Source organism: Girardinichthys multiradiatus, chromosome 19 (genome assembly GCF_021462225.1).
Source record: "Girardinichthys multiradiatus isolate DD_20200921_A chromosome 19, DD_fGirMul_XY1, whole genome shotgun sequence".
Classification (NCBI taxonomy): Eukaryota; Metazoa; Chordata; class Actinopteri; order Cyprinodontiformes; family Goodeidae; genus Girardinichthys; species Girardinichthys multiradiatus.
Window position 1 is genome coordinate 10820704 of NC_061811.1, and position 23219 is coordinate 10843922.

At 40.2% G+C, this 23219-nt stretch overlaps 2 protein-coding genes across 5 annotated transcripts; one reads left to right on the forward strand and one right to left on the reverse strand.

Moving 5' to 3' along the window:
* Nucleotides 1-1394: 1394 nt before the first annotated feature.
* Nucleotides 1395-18660, reverse strand: setd3 (SET domain containing 3, actin histidine methyltransferase). The gene is made up of 13 exons (XM_047345284.1): nt 18526-18660; nt 16695-16813; nt 16524-16616; nt 16299-16447; nt 16137-16209; nt 14086-14342; nt 8224-8282; nt 7991-8105; nt 7147-7221; nt 6687-6853; nt 5329-5414; nt 4325-4485; nt 1395-3819 (listed from the first exon to the last, which is right to left on the reverse strand). The coding sequence occupies exons 2-13, from the start codon at nt 16795-16797 to the stop codon at nt 3391-3393; spliced, it is 1767 nt and encodes a 588-aa protein (XP_047201240.1). The 5' UTR covers nt 16798-16813; nt 18526-18660; the 3' UTR covers nt 1395-3390.
* LOC124855428 (protein YIPF5-like) lies at nt 17877-21352 on the forward strand. Of its 4 annotated transcripts, XM_047345286.1 has the most exons (8): nt 17877-17999; nt 18217-18309; nt 19424-19473; nt 19698-19804; nt 20110-20255; nt 20337-20482; nt 20575-20756; nt 20863-21352. In XM_047345286.1, the coding sequence occupies exons 4-8, from the start codon at nt 19713-19715 to the stop codon at nt 21023-21025; spliced, it is 729 nt and encodes a 242-aa protein (XP_047201242.1). In that variant the 5' UTR covers nt 17877-17999; nt 18217-18309; nt 19424-19473; nt 19698-19712; the 3' UTR covers nt 21026-21352. The 4 variants fall into 4 exon arrangements, with proteins under 4 accessions (XP_047201242.1, XP_047201244.1, XP_047201243.1 ...); XM_047345288.1 differs by lacking the exon at nt 17877-17999 and having other exon boundaries at nt 18202-18309; XM_047345287.1 differs by lacking the exons at nt 17877-17999; nt 18217-18309 and adding an exon at nt 18323-18616.
* Nucleotides 21353-23219: the final 1867 nt, after the last annotated feature.

A 23219-nucleotide genomic window follows, 5' to 3' on the forward strand; every position in this document is an offset into this window, starting at 1 on the left:
ATAATCGTCTCAAACCAGTTTACCTTTCTTTTTTTGATATGTGACATCCACAAAGAATTTCAGTCCGCAACTTCTGCTCACTGGATGTTTTCTCTTTTGGAACATTCCTCTGGGAACTCGAGAGATGGTTATGTGTGGACAGATGAAAGAGAAGGAACTGGTGTCACAGCGGAGGCTCAATAACAGGAAAACGGAGTTATAAGTAGGACACACTATCAAAACATGTAAATGTTAACACTGTTTCAAAAATATTATAACTGTAATTTTTCTGTTTTCTGTCTTTACCACTACACAGTATCGCCACCACTCTCCATGACCTTTAGCATCTCCTCTACTAAAAATATTCATGAGGTATGGGCAGTTACAGTCCTTCCAACTGGCCAAATATATTTTCGCTATGCAGTGTGAGTGCATGATACTTAAAATCTAGTATCCTACCAAAATCTTTTGCAATTAGTTTACACACTGCAATGACTGAGTCAGAGACAGAACACAGCATTTAAGGCATTTTGTGTGTATGCTGTTCTCCCAAACCCCCAGTTGGTCGTGGTAGCTGGCCGCTCACACAGGAAGTACTGGTTCTGCAGGAGGTTTCTTCCTGTTGAAGGGGAGTTTTCCTTCCCACTGTTGCTACAAGCACGCTCAGTATGAGGGATTGCTACAAGGTCAAGCACAGTGCAAGCAACTGTCCATTGTTGATTCATGCTCAGTGAATGCTGCAAGTCACTGACTCGATGCAATCTGCTGGGTTTCTTTAGAAAAACGTTTTAACCAATTCTAATAAACTGAATTTAACTGCATTGTTTGATAACTAGGACCATTTGGCATCTATGTGCCCGACTTCGAATCTGTATGAATTGATTGAATGGACTTTGTAAAGTGCCTTGAGATAATGCGTCGTGAATTGGCGCTATATAAATAAAGTTAATTGAATTGTAAAGATCAACATTAAGTGTATGTTATGTGACAAACTTAGTGAGGATCTCAAATTTACAAGAAACATGGAAAAATTTGGAAATGCATCTGAGGTGGGATTTCAGAAGCCAGGGAGGATCGAAAGGAAAACTTCATCAGGTTCCTTAATGGGAACAAGTTTGCAAATTCATTCAAGAACATCTTGAAGGGCTCCCCGATGGTCAACAAGATTTCCTGGACTTTTTTGGATGCATGTACATTTTTGAGCATGGTGTTTTCAGCAAACATTTGAGAAGCAATGCTTAATGACTAAAGTGATGCAAAACCCAGCTCAGAGTCGGTAGATGATCCAGAAATGTGTTACAGTCATGCTGTTATTTATAAACCTTGGGCCCTATTGGCTACACCTACATGCACAGCAATAGTTCAATGATTGTCTTGACTCTAAATAAGATGGTCTAAGAATTACAGTATTTACATCAGTTTTATATAAGATATTTTAATCATATTCCTGTAGCTAACACACATTATATCCACATTTTAACAATTGTGATGTTGGAGTTTCTTTCTCAACCGATTATTAAATTCTGGATTGCTCACTACCTCTGTCTGTTTGATACCAACGATAAGTAAAAAAGGATTGAACTATTGGCTGTTAAAGGTTCATTCAAAGTTTCAACCAGAAAAAAATGTAAAGTTTACATATAGTAACACTGTTAACCTACCCAAAATACAGTAGAAACTCATGTAGAACCCAATGGTACAAATAACAGGAATATGTTCCCAGTATGTGACCAACACTGGAAAGACCTACAGGGATTTATCCTGATTTATTGCCGTTTCAAAGGTGGTTTCTTAAATCAATAAAATTCTGTTTATATCCTCAGAAAGCAATGCATGTTACAGCCACTGCAGTATTGTTTTAGTGCTAAATGTTATTAAAGATAACAAGAAATATGAACTCATCCCTTCCCATTGTTCCAGAAGTCTTGTTTCTGTTCATCCAAATACATCTTTGCAATGTTTTGCAGAAATAATATTTAAAAATGCTAATTGAGGCCCATGGAGTCTGGGATGGAGCTCTTGGGTGCGTTTTAATTTCTCCAAGCATTGCTGGATCTGATCTCGGGGTAATTTTGCTGGGACACCCACTACTGGGAACACTGACAGCTGTTTCAAATGTTTTCCACTTCATCATTTATTTACAGTAGAACGACTGACTTTAAATAGTTTAGAAACTATAACCGTTTCTACATTGATGGGCAGCAATATTGCATCTCCGAGATCATTGCCGGTTTCTTTTCACCCTTGCGTTGCAATATCACACATCTGTATGCCCAAAACTAGAAAAAACTGCCAAATCTGCTTTTACAGAGCTGCTCACACTGAGGATCAGATAATCAATACATTTGATTATAAGCAACTAGCTACAGGCCTCTTAATGGCCTTAGGTTACCACTACACAGCTTTTCAAATGAGGCTTCATTTTTGTTGTCTGTTTTGCAAAATAATTAAATAAAAAAACTGCAACCTGATAAAGACCACCTTTTTTAATATAGCCTGATATTTAAAATAACACCCTTTTTTTTACCACAAGTGTACTGCATCTTTGGCATTTATGCTCTTTAATATTATAACATGTCGTACACACCCAGCTGTGTTTAGGTCCACGCATTTTAAGGACATGGTAAACCATCCCAGTCTCTTTACCGTTTCCTTTAGATTATCATTGTGGTCAGGTCTTCACACACAGGGCTCACTCGAACAATAAACACAAAGCAGAAAACAAACAGAAAGGCGTTTCCTTGTGTTTTTTTAACCATCATGCTAAAGCAGTTCAAGAAAAAGCAAACTTCCAACAGGGAAAACAACAGAGCACATCCCTGTTTCTCACTGAATCCTCAGTGCTGTTTATGGCTTTATGAAGGAAACACCACAGTGATCATTCCTGCTGGACCACCACTGCAGCTTTACACTCAATACATTCACACAACTACGTGTTAAAACAAGTTTTCCATAAAGTAAATCTTCACTTTCCCTCTGAACCATCAATTGACAAAAAATGAGTCTGTTAAACCAAAACCAGGGAGGGCAGTGATGCTCGAACAGCCAGACAATGACTGTCAACTGAAAACACACACATGGAGACAAAGTGCTGTCATAAAGCAGCTAATTCACTAAACAGGAGAGGTTCCTGCTCTGTACAAATAACATCCAGATAAGAGAAAAAGTTGCTGAAAGCCACCTTGTGGTTTTCACCTCTCCCATGCTGCAGGCCTTGCACTCTTTTAATGTTTCAAACTAAACCCAGAGCCGATTTTAATCCGAACCTCTCCTGACACGAGAGTGAGAAAGCTCAGCATGAAGCCACGCTGGATGAACATACGGTTCATATTTTACAGCTTCTACAATTCTGACTCATTTAGAGACACAAAATAAATAAATAGCATGAGCTGTATGAGTAAGGGGTTTGAGCTATTCACTGTTCTCTTTGGGGATGTCTTCAGTTCGATTGGCACCCAGTTCAGATGCTTCCATCGGACTCGTCCGGTCTGAAGCAACATCTCTGCTCACTTCCTGACTCTCCTCTGTTCCAAAGCCCACCTTCTCCCCATTCAGTAGGGCCTCCCCCACCTGGAGCCCGGCTCCATCCTCCACCTCCTCCAACTTGCGCAAGATAATGGGAAGCTGTGCATCCGTGTCACTGTTTTCCAGCAAAGAAATGTCGCTCTCCTCGAAGTGTGGCAGCGGAGCGCCTTCCTCCAGCTTCTTCTGGAAGTGGAGCCGTTTATCCCGACCGCTGGCTGACACCTTTTCCAGGATCTGCTTCTCAGCCAGGCGGAGTTGGATGGCCAAACGGGAGTGGAGAGAGAGATCGGGTTTCTCCAAAAAAGACCGGTCATCCTGGAAGACAGGAAACGAGGCAAACATGATTAACTGAAAAATACATTCATTTTCACATATTCAACTCGTGAAAGCTGATCTGATCATCAGTATCTTCTTCAGAAAGGGTGAATTTCATGGGTAAATCAACAGGTAAATCTGATTGGACTTGTAGTTATATTTTCTGATTAAGGCTGAAGCAGAACTGAGTTTTGGTTTGTTTTTGGATAAATCAAGTCAAGTTTTCACTTCTTCAAACAATGTTTAGAACCTGCAGGCCGTGCCTCTTACTGCAGACTTAAAACAGACATTTGACTTTGTGATGTCTATAAGAGCTTCTGTTTGTTTCTATTGAAGGTTAAACTGCAGAAACATTAAAAAAAATCTAAGTTTTTGGGAGACAATGTGCTTTTTACCTTTTCAACTGACACTCTTTTAAAGGTTTATAATCAGGAGCTAAACTGCAACTAAATCTCCAAATTGTGACTGCAGCCTCAATTTAAAACACTAACTCATGCTGACTGACCTCTGATGTGGTCTTGTAGGTTTTCAGCAGCAGAGCGGCTCGGTTCTCCAGGAAAGTCCACAGTTTGATCTCATTCTCCCAGCTGACTGGAAACTCGCTGTTTCCCAGAGTGAAGATCTTGTTGATAGCTCCATCTCCAAGCAGATAGTCCTTTAACTCCTCTGGAAGTGGGAGAAAAGATACAACCAGAGTGGAATTTCACTCTCTGTTTATTTAAGATTTACAACAAACCGAGAAAACAAATCCAACCCTATGTTTTCAGTGTTTAACCGATAATCAAAAACCACCTGGTCTAAATCAGGGGGCAGTGACACCAGATAAACTGCGGCTATCTTGCAAACCTGCTGCTCCATAATCCCAGGGAATAATCCCAGTATAAATCTCTATCACACTGGGCTCGTTCCTCTGGATTTACATGCTGGATAACTGCTGGTGGAAGATGAAAGAGGAGAACAGCAGTGTCCCAGTTGTGTGAACACGCTCTCTCCGTCATGTCATATCAACTAAGACATGTTGGCACACCAATATGCATGCAGAGGATGACACTCTCACACAGTTACAAAGGCAGTTGAGTTCTTTTTTTTAATTAACATGCATCAGAAATGTGATTAATATATCATGCAGGGTCCTGGGTATGAGTCCTGCGACAGAGGAGGCGGCTGCGGCCTTGTGCGACGAGGGATTTATGACATGGCTGCCTTTCTGCATACATGCCGATGAATATTGCAAACCCCAAGGTGGATCACTCCTTCCACACATCTGGTGGCCTGCTTTGATCAATTAACCAACTTGGGAACGGTCGGGCGTCGCTCGTCCCTTGCGACTGTTCTTCCACCTCGTCTGTCTCCCGTGGAGGAAACAGTCGCTTGGAGACGGTCTCAGAGAAGCAGCAGAGTATGAGGCACGTTTTATTGGTTGTGAGCAGATTTGCAGCTCTTGGTTAGATGGGTAATGCCCTGCAGCTGTTATTTCACAATGTGTTTGTGTGCATCTGTGTTTCTTACCTTCTGTCATGCAGAAGACTCTCAGGAAAGCCAGGAGCTGAGCTGATATAGGGGGCTCGTTACAGTGCAGAGCGAAGACACAGGAGCTGAAAATAAAACATCATCAGTCAAAAACATGAACCTGGTATGAGCACAAAATTGCACCAGAGCCCTAAAGGAGAGAAATTTCACTTTGCATCAGTGATTATGAGCACAACGTCTAATAGTGAGTCCAGACGTGTCCCCTCATGGACTCCTCTGGAGCTTAGAAGGTTTGTCAGGAATAGTCCTGAGAATTTTAAGGTGAATCAAACTTATATTCCCAGATCATCCTCACTCACCTGAAACATGCTGTTGGTGTGCATTAAAGAATTACGCTCACTGGCCACTTTATTAGGTACACTGGTTTATTTATATTTAATATATATTTAATTTATATTTAATTTCCCTTTGGGATTCATAAAGTATTTTTGAATTGAATTTGTTAGCTAACATAAACAGCCAATCTTAAAAATCCCATGGCGGCAAACTTTTAGGCATCTAGAAAGGGTAGAGATGAATTATTAAAGTTCAAATGGAGCATCAAGCTGGGGAAGCAATGTGTTTACTTTGAACGTCACATGGTTGTTAGTGGTCTGAGAGTCTAGCGGACAATGGGCAGATTGGTTTGAGACCAGAGAAAGGACACAGTAGTTCACATAACCACTCAATAAGTGAAATAATTTTAAACAGCAGGATCGCATGCTCAGCAGTGTGAAAAACGCTTTTATTAATAAAACACTATAAAAAGCACAGTTTAAAGTTTTCCAACAATGTGGGTAAATATGGAACCAAAAACATTTATTTTGAAAAATGCTACAAAAAACAAAAAGGTCCTGGCCAATTCCCACTGTTTCTAGCCCCCTTTTTTTTTTTTTATCTTTGAGGACTTTTTCATTCCGCGTTTTCCATCCTGTCGGATAGATCTGTTGTTAGAGCAGTCTGATAGCGGCTACTCAGCCCTGAAGTTAAAAATGGTCTTTGAGCAAATCTACCAGTTTAATAACGTGCTGGTGCAACAAGGGGAACTCTTTCACGTAATTTCTACTGTTCAGATTCAGAGCATCATCAATAAGAGATTAAAGGCGTATGATTAAAAATGCAGAGTACAGAATGCTGCATAAAATTACAGCGCTAATGATAAAATGATAAAGCTTGTTGGTGATGAAAGTGTTGGGGCGGATAACTAATTTTTAGCTCGTTGGGGTGGGAGGAGAGAAATAAAACAGATCTGTTGCAACATTTAAGTTTTACGTGCTTCAGTTATGGCAAAGTGGGGAACCCGAAGCCCTCTGTGACCCAAATTACAGGTTCTCCAGGTCAAGTAGAGGAGAACTTACGCTGGGATGCCGGCTCGCGACAGGACTTCGGTCTTCATGGCGTAGAGACGTTCACTCTTACTGATGCCCAGCTTGATCTTCACTCTGTCGTGGGCATTGTCTTGGAAGAAGAAGCCATTGTGGATGACAAACTCTGCATTGGATCTCGTGCCATAGAAGATGTAGATCTACAGGAAGAGAAACATCCGCTTCAGCATCATCCATCAGCCACTTTCATCCCAACCTAAAGGATAGTTGAACTGAACTTGTAAATAAGGACAGATATGATTCCATTCCATTTGTTTTAAAAAGTGTGTTTTTATGCTATTTCTGGGAATAAATGTGTTTGCAGTATAGGTTTTATTCTATTTTCTTCAAATGTGAAACACTTAGCTTTGTCATTCTGGTGCATCTTTCGAGGTACATGTCTCGCAAAACAATGACCAGCACAGAAACCCAAGGGTGGCATCTGTCTCCTCACCTGTTCGTTTTCCTTGTAATCTTGCAGAGCCACGCATTCACAGCGATCATCCTCCAGGTTGTAGCCTGTAGTGATCTGGAGGCAGAGAACAACTTTCACTTATCTATTCAGCTTCTACTAAATACAACTTCTACACAAGCTAGTCATGGCATGCCTCTAACGTATTGGAACTGTGATGGTGTTGTCAGTACCTCTGAATTATTCATTCCTAGCATTTACCTGTAACTCTGACTGGATTTCATCCATGGGACTTAAATTACAATGTGTTGTCTGTCAATATTAGCAATATTTAAAAATCACCGAGGCCAGGACGATTCCTAAAAACCTAAATGAATCTGCTTTTACTGACTGTGCCGTTGTACTTCCTTCCTTCCTTCTTCCTTCCTTTGAAAATTATTAACTTGCAAGAGGACTAAAATGGTTGTCTATCAGTATGAAAACAAAGTCAAAACTGAACACTGAGCCAAAACAGCTCTAAAATCCGATGCTCCCAGTTCAATGCATGGCTCCATTTTTGTGTCAAGGTTTATCAGCGCTTTAGAAAGTCATTAATATTTTCCAATATGCTGTTCCTATGGCATAAATGCCGCAATGTTGCATTACAAAGACCTGAATGACAGGGAAGACATAAAAACTCATGCAATGAGGCTCAAGCATTTTCGTCACATTGTGCATTTTTTCTCCTTTGTTTGTCTCATTCTGAATCCTACAAATTCATTGGTGATGACTCTGAGTCAGCAGGCTGTGGTCGCTCAATACCACAGGCTTGTGGGGTTTCTGTTCAAACGATTTGTACCATTTTTATCTTCACAGTAAAAAGGATCTAAGAGTGTGTTTTTATTACCAGTCCATTTGTATGGTTACACATGTCCCACAGGGGGATAAGTGCCAGGGTGACCCGGCTTCCGTCCTCAGTGGGAATCTGGTTCTGGCGTGTCATCACTGATGACACCGCCCACCTGTGGTACACAACAGAGACTTGGAAGAATTAAATGTTGCGTATTTACAGTAAGACGTAATCTGCGAGGAACCTAAAAAGAGCCGTTGCTCTAGTTTACATTAACAACACACACTGACCTGTAGTCATCAAACGTGAAGCTGTCCTTCAGGGGCAGCTTGCTGGCGGCGGGATGAGTCTGGGGATGCAGAAAGGGAAAAAACACAAATCAGTTCGAGGTATTTCATTATGCAGGTATGCTGGAGGGGGGCTGCCTGACAGGGAAGCCTAACAAGAAGGACTGGGAGTAGGGGCCCACCACTGGTGTGTGTGTGAAAGTGTGTGTGTGGTCTGTTGGTGCAGCATGACACTCGACCCCCCACATACATCACTGTCAACTTAATTTGTTGTGGCCAGCAGCCTTCATAAATCTGCCTCATCAATTTGGGCATGAATATGTGCGTGTGCGTTTCTGAAAGAGTGTGTGTGTGTCCACCAATGTCACTGGTTTCTCCATTTAAAGCCACAGGCGCCATCGACCAGCAGTCACGTTTAAATTGTCCCTGTTTTGTGCAGAAAATGAAAACAGGGAGATTCTGCTACTAAATGGTCCTGGTTTTTATAAAGATCAAGATTAAGACTAAAAAACATCCAGTAAGGCGTTTACCCCACTCTGTTATATTCCTGTTCTCCCTCCCAACACTTAGGTCTCAGGTCTCATCAAGGATACAAAGCCATGCAAACATAATTCTTCATGCACACCCATCTAAAAGGTGTCCAGCAGTTTGGGGTCGCTGTTTTCACATTGTGGATGCAGTGCTGCCAATGTCCGTGTCAACTTTAAACTAACAGGACACTCATAAAATTAATAGGATCGGATCAAATGAAACTATGAAGGAAACACTGGAGTGATATGCGCCAGATTCCTGGTTCCTGTCAAAAGTCCCAAAGCAGGATTCTGCACTAAATGCAGACAAAGGGATGACTGATCAAAGCCCTAACACAAAGCATTACAGAAAACTAGGAGTTTCTCAAAGTCTTCATCTTGGAAACCAGCCTTCACCTTGGCTAGAAGGAAGCTTCTAGCCAAAACCAAATCAATCTGCCAAGTACAATTAAGAGCTTTCAAAAATCATAGCAAGGTTCTTCCCAGTTTATCAACTGTAAGATACCAAAGCCCCATGACAAGTGTCTGAGCTGACTGCATCGTCTGACCTCCCAAACAAGATGCTTGGGGCCAAGAAAGGAGCCTTGTGGAACTCCTTATGTAAAATAAGGGATTTGGGAATTACTGCTGTCCATGTTAGTGTTGCTCCCTTAAATTCCACCAGAATTCATGATTGCTTTATGATATTCTGCAATGGAAGAGGATACAAGCAAATCTCTTTCGACCTTTATCTAAAGATCATCGACAATAAATTTACAAAATCTTGAACTGATTAAAACTGGAGATTCTCTGATGTTTGTTCCTCTTTCAAGATCTTTCATGAAAACTGCTGTTGTATTGATCAGCATCTGCAGGTGAGATTACCTGTTTGAATTGGCTGAGTTCCCCTTTAATTTCTCTGCTGCTCTTAGCGCACCCCAACAGCACAAAGACACACTCGACTTGACATGGAGCATCACATACACTCCTACACAGTTTTCAGTTTCCCCCCCTCCCTGCTTTCTCCCCAGCTCCTCCATTCTCGCCCCCTCTCTCCTCCTCCTCCTCAGATGACCGGGCTGGAAAATTAGCTTGTCACTTTGGCTTTGAATTGAACTGACCTGAATGTACCTCATTCTTTGGTTCCCCTGCCTCTGTCTCTGCCCACCATTTTGGATCTGTGAACGACTGGCTGAACAGACTGATGCATGTTAATGTGCACAGACAGACCAGCCGCCAATATCCCACTAACTGCAGAGGAAGGTGGTTTTACTCATCTAAACACTCAGTATCAAGGAATAGTTAATAGAATAAGCTATGAACTACAGAGGCCGGTAGAGCTCGGATGTGTCACTCTTCTGAGAGCAGCATAGCCTTCAGGGTGGAGCCTGCAGCTCTGAAAACATTTGAACATCAAAACCGAATGAGACTTTTAACATTTAACAGAAAAATATTGAGCTTTGGTTTAATATGACCCAGTAAAAAAGTATCTCATTGCTGATTTCCGTCATTTGTGAAAATGCGCCATATATCTATTCTGGTTTTTAGTCAACAGCTCCAAACGTTGTGAATTCGAAGCTTAACAACCAGAGGTAGAATAAAATTCAAAATCCAAAACTGCAGTGAATTTAATCCCAAACACGCAAATTCACTAAAACTGTGCAACATGTATATGAGAGTAATCCTGGGAATTTCCTTCTTCTGCTACTATTTAAGTGAAGGACCATGCTGAGCTTAGAGCCCTGGTGTAAAAAGTTAATTTGCATTGTTTGTGCAACAAGTTGCTTGCTCTGTTGCCCGTGTATAAAGACATCCTATCATTAACCTGTGCCTTTTATAGCTTAAGAGGAAAAGAAAAAAAAGACTTCAATGTTTCTTTACTGAATTGCAAATGATTTAAGTCAAGCCTATCAAAATAAAAATACGTTTAATGGCAGAATTGTGGCCATTAAGAGGTGAATTAAGAAGCAGTCCGGGTTAGTGGAGATTGAGGGACACATCATGGAGAACAAACAGAAGCAGAGCTTCTGGACATAATGGATCCAACAAGAATGCTAAACATATACCATCTTCAGATTGCAGCCTGCGAAACCAATATCCTGGCAATCTTATCTCTAAACATTGCTAATTTCTCATTTATCACTCAAATGACATTGTTCTGAGATGCCATAGTGATGGAACTGTAGGTTGCATCTGTACTCTCAGAAATTAAGCTTAAAACAAATGAAAGTTGAGCTGCACGTTATTAGGAAAACATGCGATATACTGTAATATTGGTGAATGCCACCATAACGGTCTGACTTGAATAAATAAGCAAATAATAAAACGTATCACGGTCTTTCTGCTTTGGTTTAACAGCAAACATAAACCACATGTAATAAGTAGCCTCTCAAACTACTGGAAAATAATCTTAGCAACAAGTTACTTAGAAAAAAGTTGCTTCTGGTTGATGATTTGACATTAAAACATCTTTGATGTAGTTTCTTATTGACGTAACCTTCTAAAACTCTTTATGCCGCAATAAACAAATGTGCCATCAAATATACAGGCGTGGAGAGCCTGAATGCTTCGTTCCTAAATAATATTTATTGCAGTTCCGGCATTATTTTGCATTATGCATTGCATACAGTGACACTGCGATAACAATAAACGTAAAATATATTGTGCGGCCCCAATCACAACACCTTAAAGGGCTGTGAATTACATGCAGGGGCTATACAGCACCACAAGTCTTTTCAGGCAGAGAGAGTAATTTAAGGAAGGTTCCATGCTATCAAAAAAATGGATACAGCCCAAGCCTTTCCTATTGGATACTGACACACACTTCCTCCAAACTCAATTCAGTATTGAGTTTGGAGGAAGTGTGTATTCAACATCTTCTCCTTAACTCCAAAGAAAAACTAAAGTTTTAAATAAAAACACGATTCACTGGATAATTAACTGACAATCCTTTGCTGTGGAATCTACTGGATCAGACTTCAGGTCACTTTCTTAAATATAGGCGAGAATTACCAAAATACAAATGAGAATAAAGACACACTCATGCTTGTTTATAAGTCAAAATCCAAAAACAAATTCATCAAAATAATAAACTGAGTCTTTTGTGAAATCTATAATCAATTTTTAATGCCTAAGGTGTTTATGATGCGGCTGTTTTTGTTTTCTGTGTCTCACTTGAGATGAATTATTAAAGCTGGGCATGAAAAACAAACCCGTCTTTAAACACTAACAAATCTGTGACAGGACGATCAAAATAAGAATGTGTCAGTGAAAAACTGTGTTTTGTGATTAATTATTCATGAAGAGACTGTCAGCAACAGTGTTAATGTGAGGGCATAAAGGCCTCGTTGTATCACACCTGAACTCTTCTACACGACAATTAGGAGAACCAACTTTAGATATTTTTTTATTATGTTTGGTGTTGATCTGCAGCTCTTTTCACTCTTAGCTTTTTGTGTCACTTCTGGAGGAACCTTTAACAAAGAATTCCCTGTTGATCCAATTCATGCTCTAAAAGTCCGATAATGGGCCCAAAATAAAAAGATTTATAAAGAACTTAACATCAGAGATTCTGAGAAGGGACCAAATTCCAGAAGGACCTTCACTCTGGATATTATGAGTAGATAGACAGAGGAATTTCCTTGGTACAAAACACGTGAAATTTCACTGGGAGTGTATAACAAGCAGTTGAAAAACTCCAGACTGTGAGATGACAGAATTAGGAAGAAAGCCCAGCAGAACCCATACTTCCTGCGACAACTCAAGAAATACAACCTTCCACATGAGCTGCTGGAGATTTCCTACACAGCCATTTTTCAGTCTGTCCTGTGTTGGTCTACTGCTGTGTGGGTCAGCTCAGTGAACAGGTCTGTAGTGCAGACCGGACAGAGCCTCGACTTAAACCATACTGAATTACTGTAAACTGACCTGAAAATGATCACCCGCCCAATCTGACTGAGCTCAGGAGGCCTGGCAGAGAAAACGGGCCGAAAATCCTCAAATCCAGATGTATACAAGTTGTTTGATCAAACTGAAAAAAACTCGAGGTTGTTTGTGCCGTCAAAGATGCAGCAACTAAATGCAGGTTAAACAGGCCGAATACTTCTGTAAATATTTGCTTAACCGAGAACAACTCTGCTATTACTCTGTGATCATAGAGTTGAAATATGAAAAGTATAATTAGAAACATGGTTTAGTGAAGATGGTGGCTTGTACACAAATCATAGTTTCCTTATTATAACATTTAAAACAGAAAAGAGTTAAATATCAGGATTCCTTCAGAACATACTACAGCCCCCTGGTGGACAGCCTTATCTAAAAACAAATTACCTAACAATCTGAAGAAGACCACAAAGCAAATACACCACCTGAAATTTTATACTAGGTCTCTGACAGGGACAATGTAACCAGAAACAGATCTCATTGTTGCCATTTGAATATTAGTTTTCATCAAACAGAAGAAGTCAGAAACTCTTTTGTTGTGTCTTTGATAAAACATAAAGCAACCGACTTCAGAGAGAAGAGATGTGGAGAGTTCTGATCAAAGCCAAGTTAGATTAATAAAAAACAACAGTATAATTTCCTATTATTATTCTACTATCTGTTATCAGGGCCTGTTAACTGATATTTCATCAGAAATTCACTGCTTATGTGTCTTAGGGCTGCATGTAGACAAGAATACATTTGGTTTCAGGATCTTAAAGATGATGATTATAAGAAGTTTATCAACACTTAAAAAAATGCTAACATTATTTATCTTTACCATAAATCATCCAAATGTGGAGTTCTCCTGATATGAAGTGTGTGAATCTGTGTAGGTCCAATGTCTCCCTCTGCTGGATGTTAAGGAGTATTACATGCACAAAATAAATCCCACCCTCAGTCAGGCCAACAGAAATTTTGTCCTGAAATGAAACCTGGGATTCATTCTTCTTACCCACCCATCAGTTTTCTTCATGTACAAAATTAATACACATTTGACCAGCTGCATTTAAAAATGCACTATACAAATAATGATTAATTTGTTAGTTTTCATCCTGCTAATGTTAAGGATTTGGGTTTGTTTCCAAATTTTAGGAGTGGTTTAGCATCAATTTAAGACTTTTTCCTATTAGTGCGCAGCAACTATAGCTCTCAGTTTGGTTTCTATTCAAATGTTCACTGAAAGGCTAACAAATGACAAACTGTTTTGCTTCTTCCAGGCTGAGAGGATTGGCTAGAAATCGGTTGTTTCCTGATAATCGACTGAATCTTTGTGTGCAGCCATATTTAAAACCACAAGAGTCAGCACAAAAATAATAAAAAAAAAACAAGACATTTTCAGCTGTCTGTACATGGAGGTTTGGTGTCTGGGTACCTGCACTAGTTTGTAGAAGTAAGCATACTGCCGGGCACTGTTCTTGTACTGGCTCAGGACATCCTGCACCGCCTGTGTGCCCAGCAGCAGCTGCACATTATCCTGCTGGTAGTAGAGTGGTGTGTCGTACCCCTGGGGCAGACTGCGGATGTAGGGCAGCCAGAACGAGGACGGGCTGGCCCGCTCGCACAGCAAGTGCAGGGCCAGTGTCACGTTGCCCATAGCCTGCATGATCCGGTCCTGACCGTACAGAGGACCTGCGACACACGGGGTCAGAGGGGAGGGTGGTAAGGTCATCAATAAAATCAACAGACTGAGATCAAAATTTAAATAATACTTAAAGAGAGAAAATTAGGTGTTTTCTTTGGAAAAAAACAACTGTTGTTGAGCTCTGCTACATTTGAAATTCTTGAACATTTACAGTTTTTACATCAAAAGAAGTTACAGCAGAACATTTGCAAAAAAAATAAGACGATTCACTCAGGTTTCAAGTAATGTTAGATTCCAGCTGTGCACTGCACAATGAAACAACGTCCTCAAGGTTATTTTACAAGGAAACAACTGAAATCGTTTAAAACCATCTGAAGGGGGCTCAGAGGAGAACTGGTGCTTCTCCTCACTGAAAGGAGTCACCTGAGATGGTTGATCTAGTCATGATGACTCCTTTTAACAAGTTTTTTTCTGGCACAAACTAGCAGAAGACCTGGAATCACACCCAAGACCTCACTGGAGGGACGGCACAGTGATTGTGTTGGTCCTTCACAATAAAATTGGAGTTTTAATACTTGTGCCAAAGAGGCACATAACTGTTGTGGACGGAAAATAATTTTTTTTCAAAAATATTTGCTGCATTCATAATCGGTCCACTTTACCCTGACACCCCTAAATAAAATGCAAGGCAGCCAATTGCCTTCAGAAATCACCTTTTAGTAAATAAACTCCACCTGTGTGTAGATTTATCTCAGTATAAAGCCAGCTGCTTTGTGAACATTAGAGAACAAGCAGCATATTGAAGACCAAGGAACGCACCAGGCAGGTCAGAGATAAAGTTGTGGAGAAGTTTAAAGTAGGGTTACGATAGAAAATAATATCCCACGCTTTGAACACCACAGACCACCTGTTCAGCCTATCAAGAGAAAACTGAAAAAAAAAAAAAAAGGCACTCCACATATTTCACCTTCAAACAAGTGGCAAGAAGAAAGCCCTAAGAAGCCCCGTATAAAGTTTATCATGAGCAAAGGAGCAGAAACAGCAAACATGTAAGAAGGGGATCTTCACAGATGAGACCAAAGCTAAACCTTTTGGCCAACGTGCAAATCAAAATTTGCAGAGTGGGAAAATGAACACTGCATGTTACCCTGAATACACCATTTCCATGAAACATGATGGCAGCATCATACTACAGGGATGCTTTTCTTCAGCATGGACAAGGAAGCTGCTAAGAGCTGATGGAATACAGCTGGAGCTAAATGCAGGACAGTCCTGGGGGAAAACATTTAGAGGCTGTAAAAGACCTGAGATGTGAAAGTTCACTTTTGAGAAGGATAATGACTCTAAACACATAGTCAGAGCTACAATGTAATGTTTTAGATCTAATCAAAGAGTTAGAATGGCCCATTTAAAATCCAGACCTAAATCTAACTGGGAATTCATGAATTATGAGAATTTGTAAAACTAATTGATGGTCACAGAGGCTGATTTGACTGAGCTTAAGCTCTTTTGCAAATAAGAATGTGCAAAACAACTTCAGATCTGAAAAAGACTTGCTGCTTTAATTGCAGCAAAAGGTGATTTAACAAAGTACTGACTGGCAGTGAATACATATGCATGAGACCTATTTCAGACATTTATTTGTTTAAAAAAACTAAGAAAACCAAGTATAATTTTCCTACCACTTCACAATTATGCACTAATTTGTGGTGGTCAATCAAAATTCAAACGTGTAAAATGTCGATAGCAGAGTATGCAGTCTGGGGAAGAGTAGTCCTATCTTCATCCTAACACTGGCTTGGCTGCCATCCTAACTCTACTTTTCCACTTCTAACTCTCACCAAGCAGAGAGCTTTGGGCTGATTCCACAGTCATCAGCATCTTCCTTGGAATCCACAGGAACAGCTCCTCTGCCTGTAGACACAGCCACACACAAACACACTGTTATGAGTATGGATACATGATTAAACATGTAACTGGTGAGTTGTCCTTTAAATGCCCACCTTGATGTCCCTGGTGGCTCGTAGGCCGTAGCCCTCCGTGCCAAAGTTGGCCACTGTGAAGCCGTTACAGGACGCCCCGTTCTCCTGAGCCCAGGACATCAGATCAGGGAAGTAGTCCTCCCTGTTGCCCTCAAATACTGTTGACAAACCTGAACACATGAAAACTCGTCATTTTTTTATCATCTGAAAAGAAATGTGTTCAAGAGATGTTGTGTCCATCCTGACCTTTCTGTTTCTTTCTGATCTTCTCCACCAGACTTCTGATCTGGATGTACTCCTCCCACTCTTTACCAGCAGAGGGTGCTGCACTGCTGCATTCTGGGAAAACATGCTTCTGACAGTTAGGGTTACATAGTTTAAGGAGCAAAGGAGTTAAAGTTCAAAGGGTGATCGTACTCTGCAGCAGTTCGGAGATGAGGTTCATCATCTCCTTCGGGGAAACCACGGTGTTGGCTCCAGATCCTGACTTCTGAGTCTTCACTCGACTCTTCTTTCCCATGGTGTCGGATGGGCGACTTAACAAACGGACACAGCTCACGTTTAAAGATCGGTTTAAATCAAAAAGCAAGTTCAAGAAAAACTGAAGCGAGGACAATACAAGCAGTAATTACTGTATTATTGGAAAAACGGGGGGAAAAAAAATCTAAAAAAAGTTTGATTCTTATATTTTTCTTACGTTTTATATGTTTGTGAGCATAATATGGCTAGGATATTTATGGCGTGGTCTCATCAGTTTCACTTCAGGAGTTTGTATTTATACATTCCTGTAATTCAAGCTTTAGCAAATTCTCAAAAAGTAAGGAACAAGACAGTTTACGGCAATTAATGTACCATATTCAACCCTCCCTGATCTCTGCAGCATCATCAACACTTGATATAACCACGTGGACAAGGAATGACTTTGTGGAACTTATTAAACTCACATTTACAAAGGCCATTTCAAACTTTACTGTTCTAAAAAGAAGTCTTAAGTTAACTTTGTATAGAGGTGTGTCCACTTCTCTGGGCATGGAGGCATCTGGGATGGACCATCATGGATAGTGGTCAGATCAGCATTACAGATCCTTGTTGGAAGAACAAGCAACTAGTCCCTGCAGCCAGGCTCTGTGATGGTATGGGTTTCATCAGTACCCTTGGCAAAGCTCAGTTCCACTTCTGTGATTACAGCATTAACGCATAAAGGTCTAGAGATTTTAAAGAAACACGTTATGCTGCCTTCAAGAACACATTATCAACACACATTCCAGGCATGGTTGATAACAAGGAGAGCGCTGCTACTGGACTGACCTTGACTGTGGTCCTGATAGATGACTGAAAGAATAGAAAAAGTAATGTAGCCACCAAAACTAGGAAGTGGATGTATAAATATGAAAAACACATGAAGTGATTGGCATTAGTGTGTTTTTTTTTTATTGATTAATGTATCATTTCACCACACTTTTCCAACTTTTTCTATAGGATGTAAACTGTGGGTTGCTTGTTGGTGTGTGAACTAATTTAATGAGAAGAACATTGTGGAGCTCTGAACTGTCGTGAACTTCTCTATATTCTGGGGAAAATGACTGCCTAAAAAAACTCGACTGGAAATGGTTGTGCAATCTTGTGCAAGAGATCTGTTTCAGAACGGTGCAAAAGTCTCAAACCACCCACCTCATTTAGCAAAATACTATACTATGAAAAACTCTGCATCCGACATATTGAGTAAGTAATTGCGTTTTACGAAGATATTATGGTCTCTGATCGCTTTAACTCATGTAAAAGGATTTATTTTTTATTTTTTTAAAGATCATATTGTGATTATGAAAACCTTGTGAATTGAGTATGTTTGCGTGTTTAAAGCTGCAGGAAGTTTCCAGCATGGAGGAAAGAAGCTAATGGCGCTGTTAGCTGAGTGTTTTCAGTTGTTTTTTGCCAACAGGGAACCCCCAAACTGATCTCCAGCTGATATCAGATTTGTGCAGCTACCATAGCAACATTTGCGCCGTCAGAGGAGAGCCGTAAACCACAGCAGGTAAGGGGAAACGCCCGCAACTCATTCAAACATTGACCGTTAGCCAGCTAACTGCTAGCTCCCAACTGTCAGTAGTCGCGCAAACGGAGCTTTGAACGCTTCTTTATGGCTTAAACAACCTCCAGGACGCCTTCAAACTCTCACACGGACCAACTCCCCACAGCTGAAAAAGACTTTGTGAAACTAACCGTTACGGCTAACTCTGCTCGGTCCTACCTGTGAAAGTGACAGCAGCAGCTTCTTTTCTGATCCAGATCCAACCTTCAGCGAGCCGTGCTTCTGATTGGACCAGCGTTTCAGGCCCAAAGTAAACTGCACTTCCGATTGGAGGAGCTGAGACGATGGTCGCCAGACAGATTGGGCTTCTAGCATTCTGATTGGTTAGAATGGCAACTAGGCTGAACTTCTTTGACAGTTGTATTCGCTGAAACACAAAATCGAAATATTTTCCCGTTTTCTTAGACAGGCAGCTGTGAAATGAAAACATATTCCACCTTTTCTTGCGTTAATTAATCAGTGCAACTTTTGACCAGCGTTTGGTTTTAGTTATAGAGCGATAAATTAAAATCGGCAGAAGAAAACTGAATATATATATTGCTACATTCCCGTTTCCAAGGTACATTAAACGCTACAGTGGAAGTAAAAGTCCCGCCTATTACTCATTGCAATTGGATGCTCACTTTTAGAGGAATAAACTAGACCATAATGATAATTTTTCAATTATCGCGATTGGCTGAATACAAATAAAAAAACTTTTTTTGTTTATTGTTTATAAGAAAGGTATTGTTACTGTATGAAAAAGTAAATGATAAAAAATGAAGAAGACAATATTTAGTCTGGTTTGCTTAGTCATTTTTGTGGAGTCCATTAGAGGTCAGTATTGAGATAAAACGGTTCATACTGTATGCGAATATTTGAAATGGATTTTTATTTATTTATATTCAGAAGATACCCATATTTTGCTCTCAGATATTCCTACTCCAATCCAGCAGCCGGTTTTACAAAATGGTTCTGGGACCAGTTGTCAGATCCATTATTACACCGTCCAAACATAGTCTGCTATTAATAGTCTAACCTCACAGTCCTTCATGTTTTCTGTCCTGAAACTTTACAGAGAAGCTGGGAGGAGGACGTATTCCCCGCTCATGTGTTATAGACTTCCAGGTGAGTTTATTCAAAGGAAAATAAAATGATTGTGTTCTGAGGACTCTGGCTTTTTCTGATCTTTAACAACCTAAATGCAGCCACAGTAAGATCTGACAGAGTTGAACTGAAGGGACTTGTATATTTTGTGGTTCTCAGTTTGTTCACTGCATCAAGAAAAAAGAAACATGAAGAAAACAAATAAATGCCTGACTGCTTCTATCCATATCTGTTGTTTGTTTCAGCTTCTTCTGGTCAGCATGGGCGACTTTGAGCAGTTTGAGCAGGATTTCTACCAAACAGGATATTACATAGATGACCAGGGCAGTGGTGTGGCTTATTACAACGCTGAGTAAGTGCAGTCAGTTGGCGCTCTTAATGGTTATTGGATCTAACCCAGGGTGAAAAGAGGTTGCTTGAGTCAATCAGCTTCTTCAGTCAAGGCTGGCAGCTTTATACATTTTGACATCGTAGTGTTAACATTTATAGTAAGTGTTTTGTAAAAAGCAACAAAGTTTTCAGGGGCCAAGATAACTTTAAAACGAGACTTTGTGCAACACTTAAAGAGATCAAATTAATTTTGGAATTTTTGTTTTTTTTACACTAAAACACTTTTCCAATTTGATAACGGATGGTAATATGATGATCATTATCCAGTGCAGCACAAGATACCTTGCCAAACGATCTCGATCCTTTCATGGAGGAGCGGTACTCTGGAGAGATCTACCAGCCAACCATGAATTCCACAGATTTTAGCAGCACAGCATCTGAGTCTCCAGGGGAGGAACCTCCACTTCTTGTAGGTAATAAGACATTTTTCTGCATGGAAGTTCTATGAACACATTTCTAGTTGGCAGTCCTGAAATTCCTGTACGTTTCTCCAGAACTTGGAATTGATTTTGATCACATGTGGCAGAAGACACTCACAGTTCTGAATCCTTTGAAGCCTGCAGATGGCAGCATTATGAATGAGACAGATTTGACAGGTCCTATCCTCTTCTGCATTGCTCTAGGTGTCACTTTAATGATGGTGAGTCTGATTCTTGTGATGCAAAGGTCTCTGCACCTGCACCTCTATAACAGGGTAGTAGAGTTTTCACCCTTAAACTCGTTTCTACACAGGCAGGTAAAGTTCACTTTGGTTACGTGTATGGGATCAGTGCCATCGCCTGCATTGGGATGTATATCCTGCTGAGTCTGATGAGCTCTCTGGCAGTTTCTTATGGCTGTGTGGCTAGTGTTCTGGGGTACTGCCTCCTACCTATGGTCGCCCTCTCTGCGTTTGCTGTCGTCTACTCGTTGCAGTAAGTCAATCTAATTGTTTCCTTTAGTCTATTTGATTTTATTTGGATATTGTAGGATCAAAGCTGAACTTTTGTATTTTAACTTTCATGTTTTTTGTTTTTTCAGAGGCATCCTGGGAACAGTCCTGGCTCTGTTGACCATTTGTTGGTGCAGCTTCTCAGCTTCTAAAATCTTCATCTCCACTCTGGCGATGCAAGAGCAGCAGCTGTTGGTGTTTTACCCGTGTGCCCTGCTGTATGGACTCTTCATGCTGCTCACTGTCTTTTAACTCTCAGCTGATCAAACCCAACTTTTCATTATAATTCTTCTTTCAGGTTGAAAGAAATTTCATTTTTTTTCCTAAAGAAGAAATGTATAATTATTTGATTTAAAGCTGTTGTTTATAATATATTAATAGAAAATATTAGTTTAGGTTTATTTCAGTTATTTGCTTTTTAAATAAATGCACCTATTTATTGTGCTTCTGTTAACAGTTCCATAAAATAAGGGCGTACTTTCTGCAATCCCTGCATTTTAATGATGCCTTTGGAAGTATGAATGCTGTCGTTCGATAATTGCTCTCAAAAACAAGAATAAAAACATACATATTTTTGAAGATTTCTACTGTTCTGCAAAACAAAAGCCATCCATTTGTCTGTTCGTCCATCCATTCATCTAGAGGAGTGGGGGATGGTGCCTATCTCCATTAGTCATTTGGAAAGAGGTGGTGTACACCCTGAACATGTGGAAAGTCTGTCATAGGGCAACACAAAGACGAGAGTCCATTTCTCCAACTAAAAACGTTCAGCTGTCACCTAATAGCCATTGTTTTTTGTTGCAGCAGAGGGCACTAGAACCTCACAAAGAGATGATGCGATGCTGTTGAAAAGAGCACTTTCCTTTTTTCTTCCGCCTCCATGTGCAGCAGTGTAAGAGGGTATAATCTGCTTTTCTGCTTTCAGCTGCTTCTTGCAAGGGAGGTCCAGCTTTGTCAATTACTTTTCTGCAGAAGCATTTTTAATTAGAATAATGTCCTGGTCAAATATAATTTGTTGTGTGAATTTGAGAGTTGGATGACCTTCCAGTCTCGATTAAGTCAAGATAGAGAAATAATTTAGCTTCATTTTGGACGAACTGGCCCCAAAGATGAAAAAGACCATCCAGTCTGTAGTCTGTGGTAAGATACAGGAGCCACAGTGTCTGTGGCTGACCTGTAAATGTGTTACCACTGATGCTGAGGTGGGAAAAGACAATGTTTCAGGCATCATAAATCAGAAGAATGGACAGTGAATTCAACCACACACTGTGGAGCTGCTTAAATCTGGGATTCAGGAAGAACTTGCCCAGGTTTCTCTGAAAAAAGAAATGCAGCGAGCATCATCTGTTACCAAATCACTGAAAAGTGTCATTGACAGGAAGATAATAGAAACAATTGAGAAATTTACCTTTCTAACAAGTCTGATTATCCTGGAGATTTATTAGGTATAGGTTTGCACAATGTTTAGATGATAGATTTGATCAGAAAAGTTCCCATGTTTTCTGCAATTCACTCAGCAAACCTTCAGTGTGTGAAATTGTGACCAAGAAGACATTTAACTGAGTTATTAAAGTAACAAACAGAGATCATTTTACACTGTAAGTTGTATGGATGTGAAATTTGATTCTGGTGACTATGGATTCTGTGATGTTCTGCAGAAACTCTGTTCAGGAGTAGAAGGAATGGAGAGGAACAAAGGGGAGGCAGGGTGTGGATGTCCACACAGTTTGCTGTTATATTAACAGTGAGTAACATCTAAGGGGCCCTTAATCAGGTGGATCAGTTCCCCCAGGTGTTGCACATGCCAACAGATGTGATGTCTTCTCTACCAATTTTTTTTTTCCTGCTTTGTGTTTCTTCTAAATGTGAGAAACTATGACGCTACAGCAGCTGAGCTCCATCAATGAAATTGTGCTCAAAAACAACCAAGATGGTGCAGCTGGAGGATGGGAACTGATGTGTTTTTTTAAGTCACGGTGTGCAGCACAAAATAGTATGAAACCTCTCATAGAGAAGGTTACTTAACAGAGTGATGTACTGTAAGGCTTCATTAAACAGCAGGAGATCATTTTTATACTTATAGACTCCAGACTGACAGAACATCCATTGCAAAACTGATGAAGGTGTCAGTTTTGCAGTGAAAGAGTTTAGTGAAGAGTTTTTAGTGGGAATGAGGGTATAGTCCCTGCTGACTGGTTAAAATGTTTCCTGATTTCCTTTTTTTAGAAATTCATTGTTGCTGGTGGAGTTGCTTCAGGTCTTTTTCCTGGTGAAAAGCTTCACCAAAACATCTTGTCTAATATCAGGGGATCCACCCTGACTTAAATGTGAGTGTAATATTGTAATTTAATTTTGTTTTTCAGAAAAATCCCATAGCATAATACATCCTCCACCATGTTTTATGGGTTGTTACACACTGCAGTTCCAAACCTTGTAAGTGGTTCTT

Bases quoted from the DNA above. Each gene is read 5' to 3' on its own strand.
- setd3 (XM_047345284.1), bottom strand. From the start codon at position 16,797: ATGGGAAAGAAGAGTCGAGTGAAGACTCAGAAGTCAGGATCTGGAGCC. The intron at 16,617-16,694 runs GTACGATCACCC...ATGTTTTCCCAG, and splicing joins CATCTCCGAACTGCTGCAGA to AATGCAGCAGTGCAGCACCC. The intron at 8,283-14,085 runs GTACCCAGACAC...CTGCATCCCCAG, and splicing joins ACTTCTACAAACTAGTGCAG to ACTCATCCCGCCGCCAGCAA.
- LOC124855428 (XM_047345286.1), top strand. From the start codon at position 19,713: ATGGGCGACTTTGAGCAGTTTGAGCAGGATTTCTACCAAACAGGATAT. The intron at 19,805-20,109 runs GTAAGTGCAGTC...ATCATTATCCAG, and splicing joins GTGGCTTATTACAACGCTGA to TGCAGCACAAGATACCTTGC. The intron at 20,757-20,862 runs GTAAGTCAATCT...TTGTTTTTTCAG, and splicing joins GCTGTCGTCTACTCGTTGCA to AGGCATCCTGGGAACAGTCC.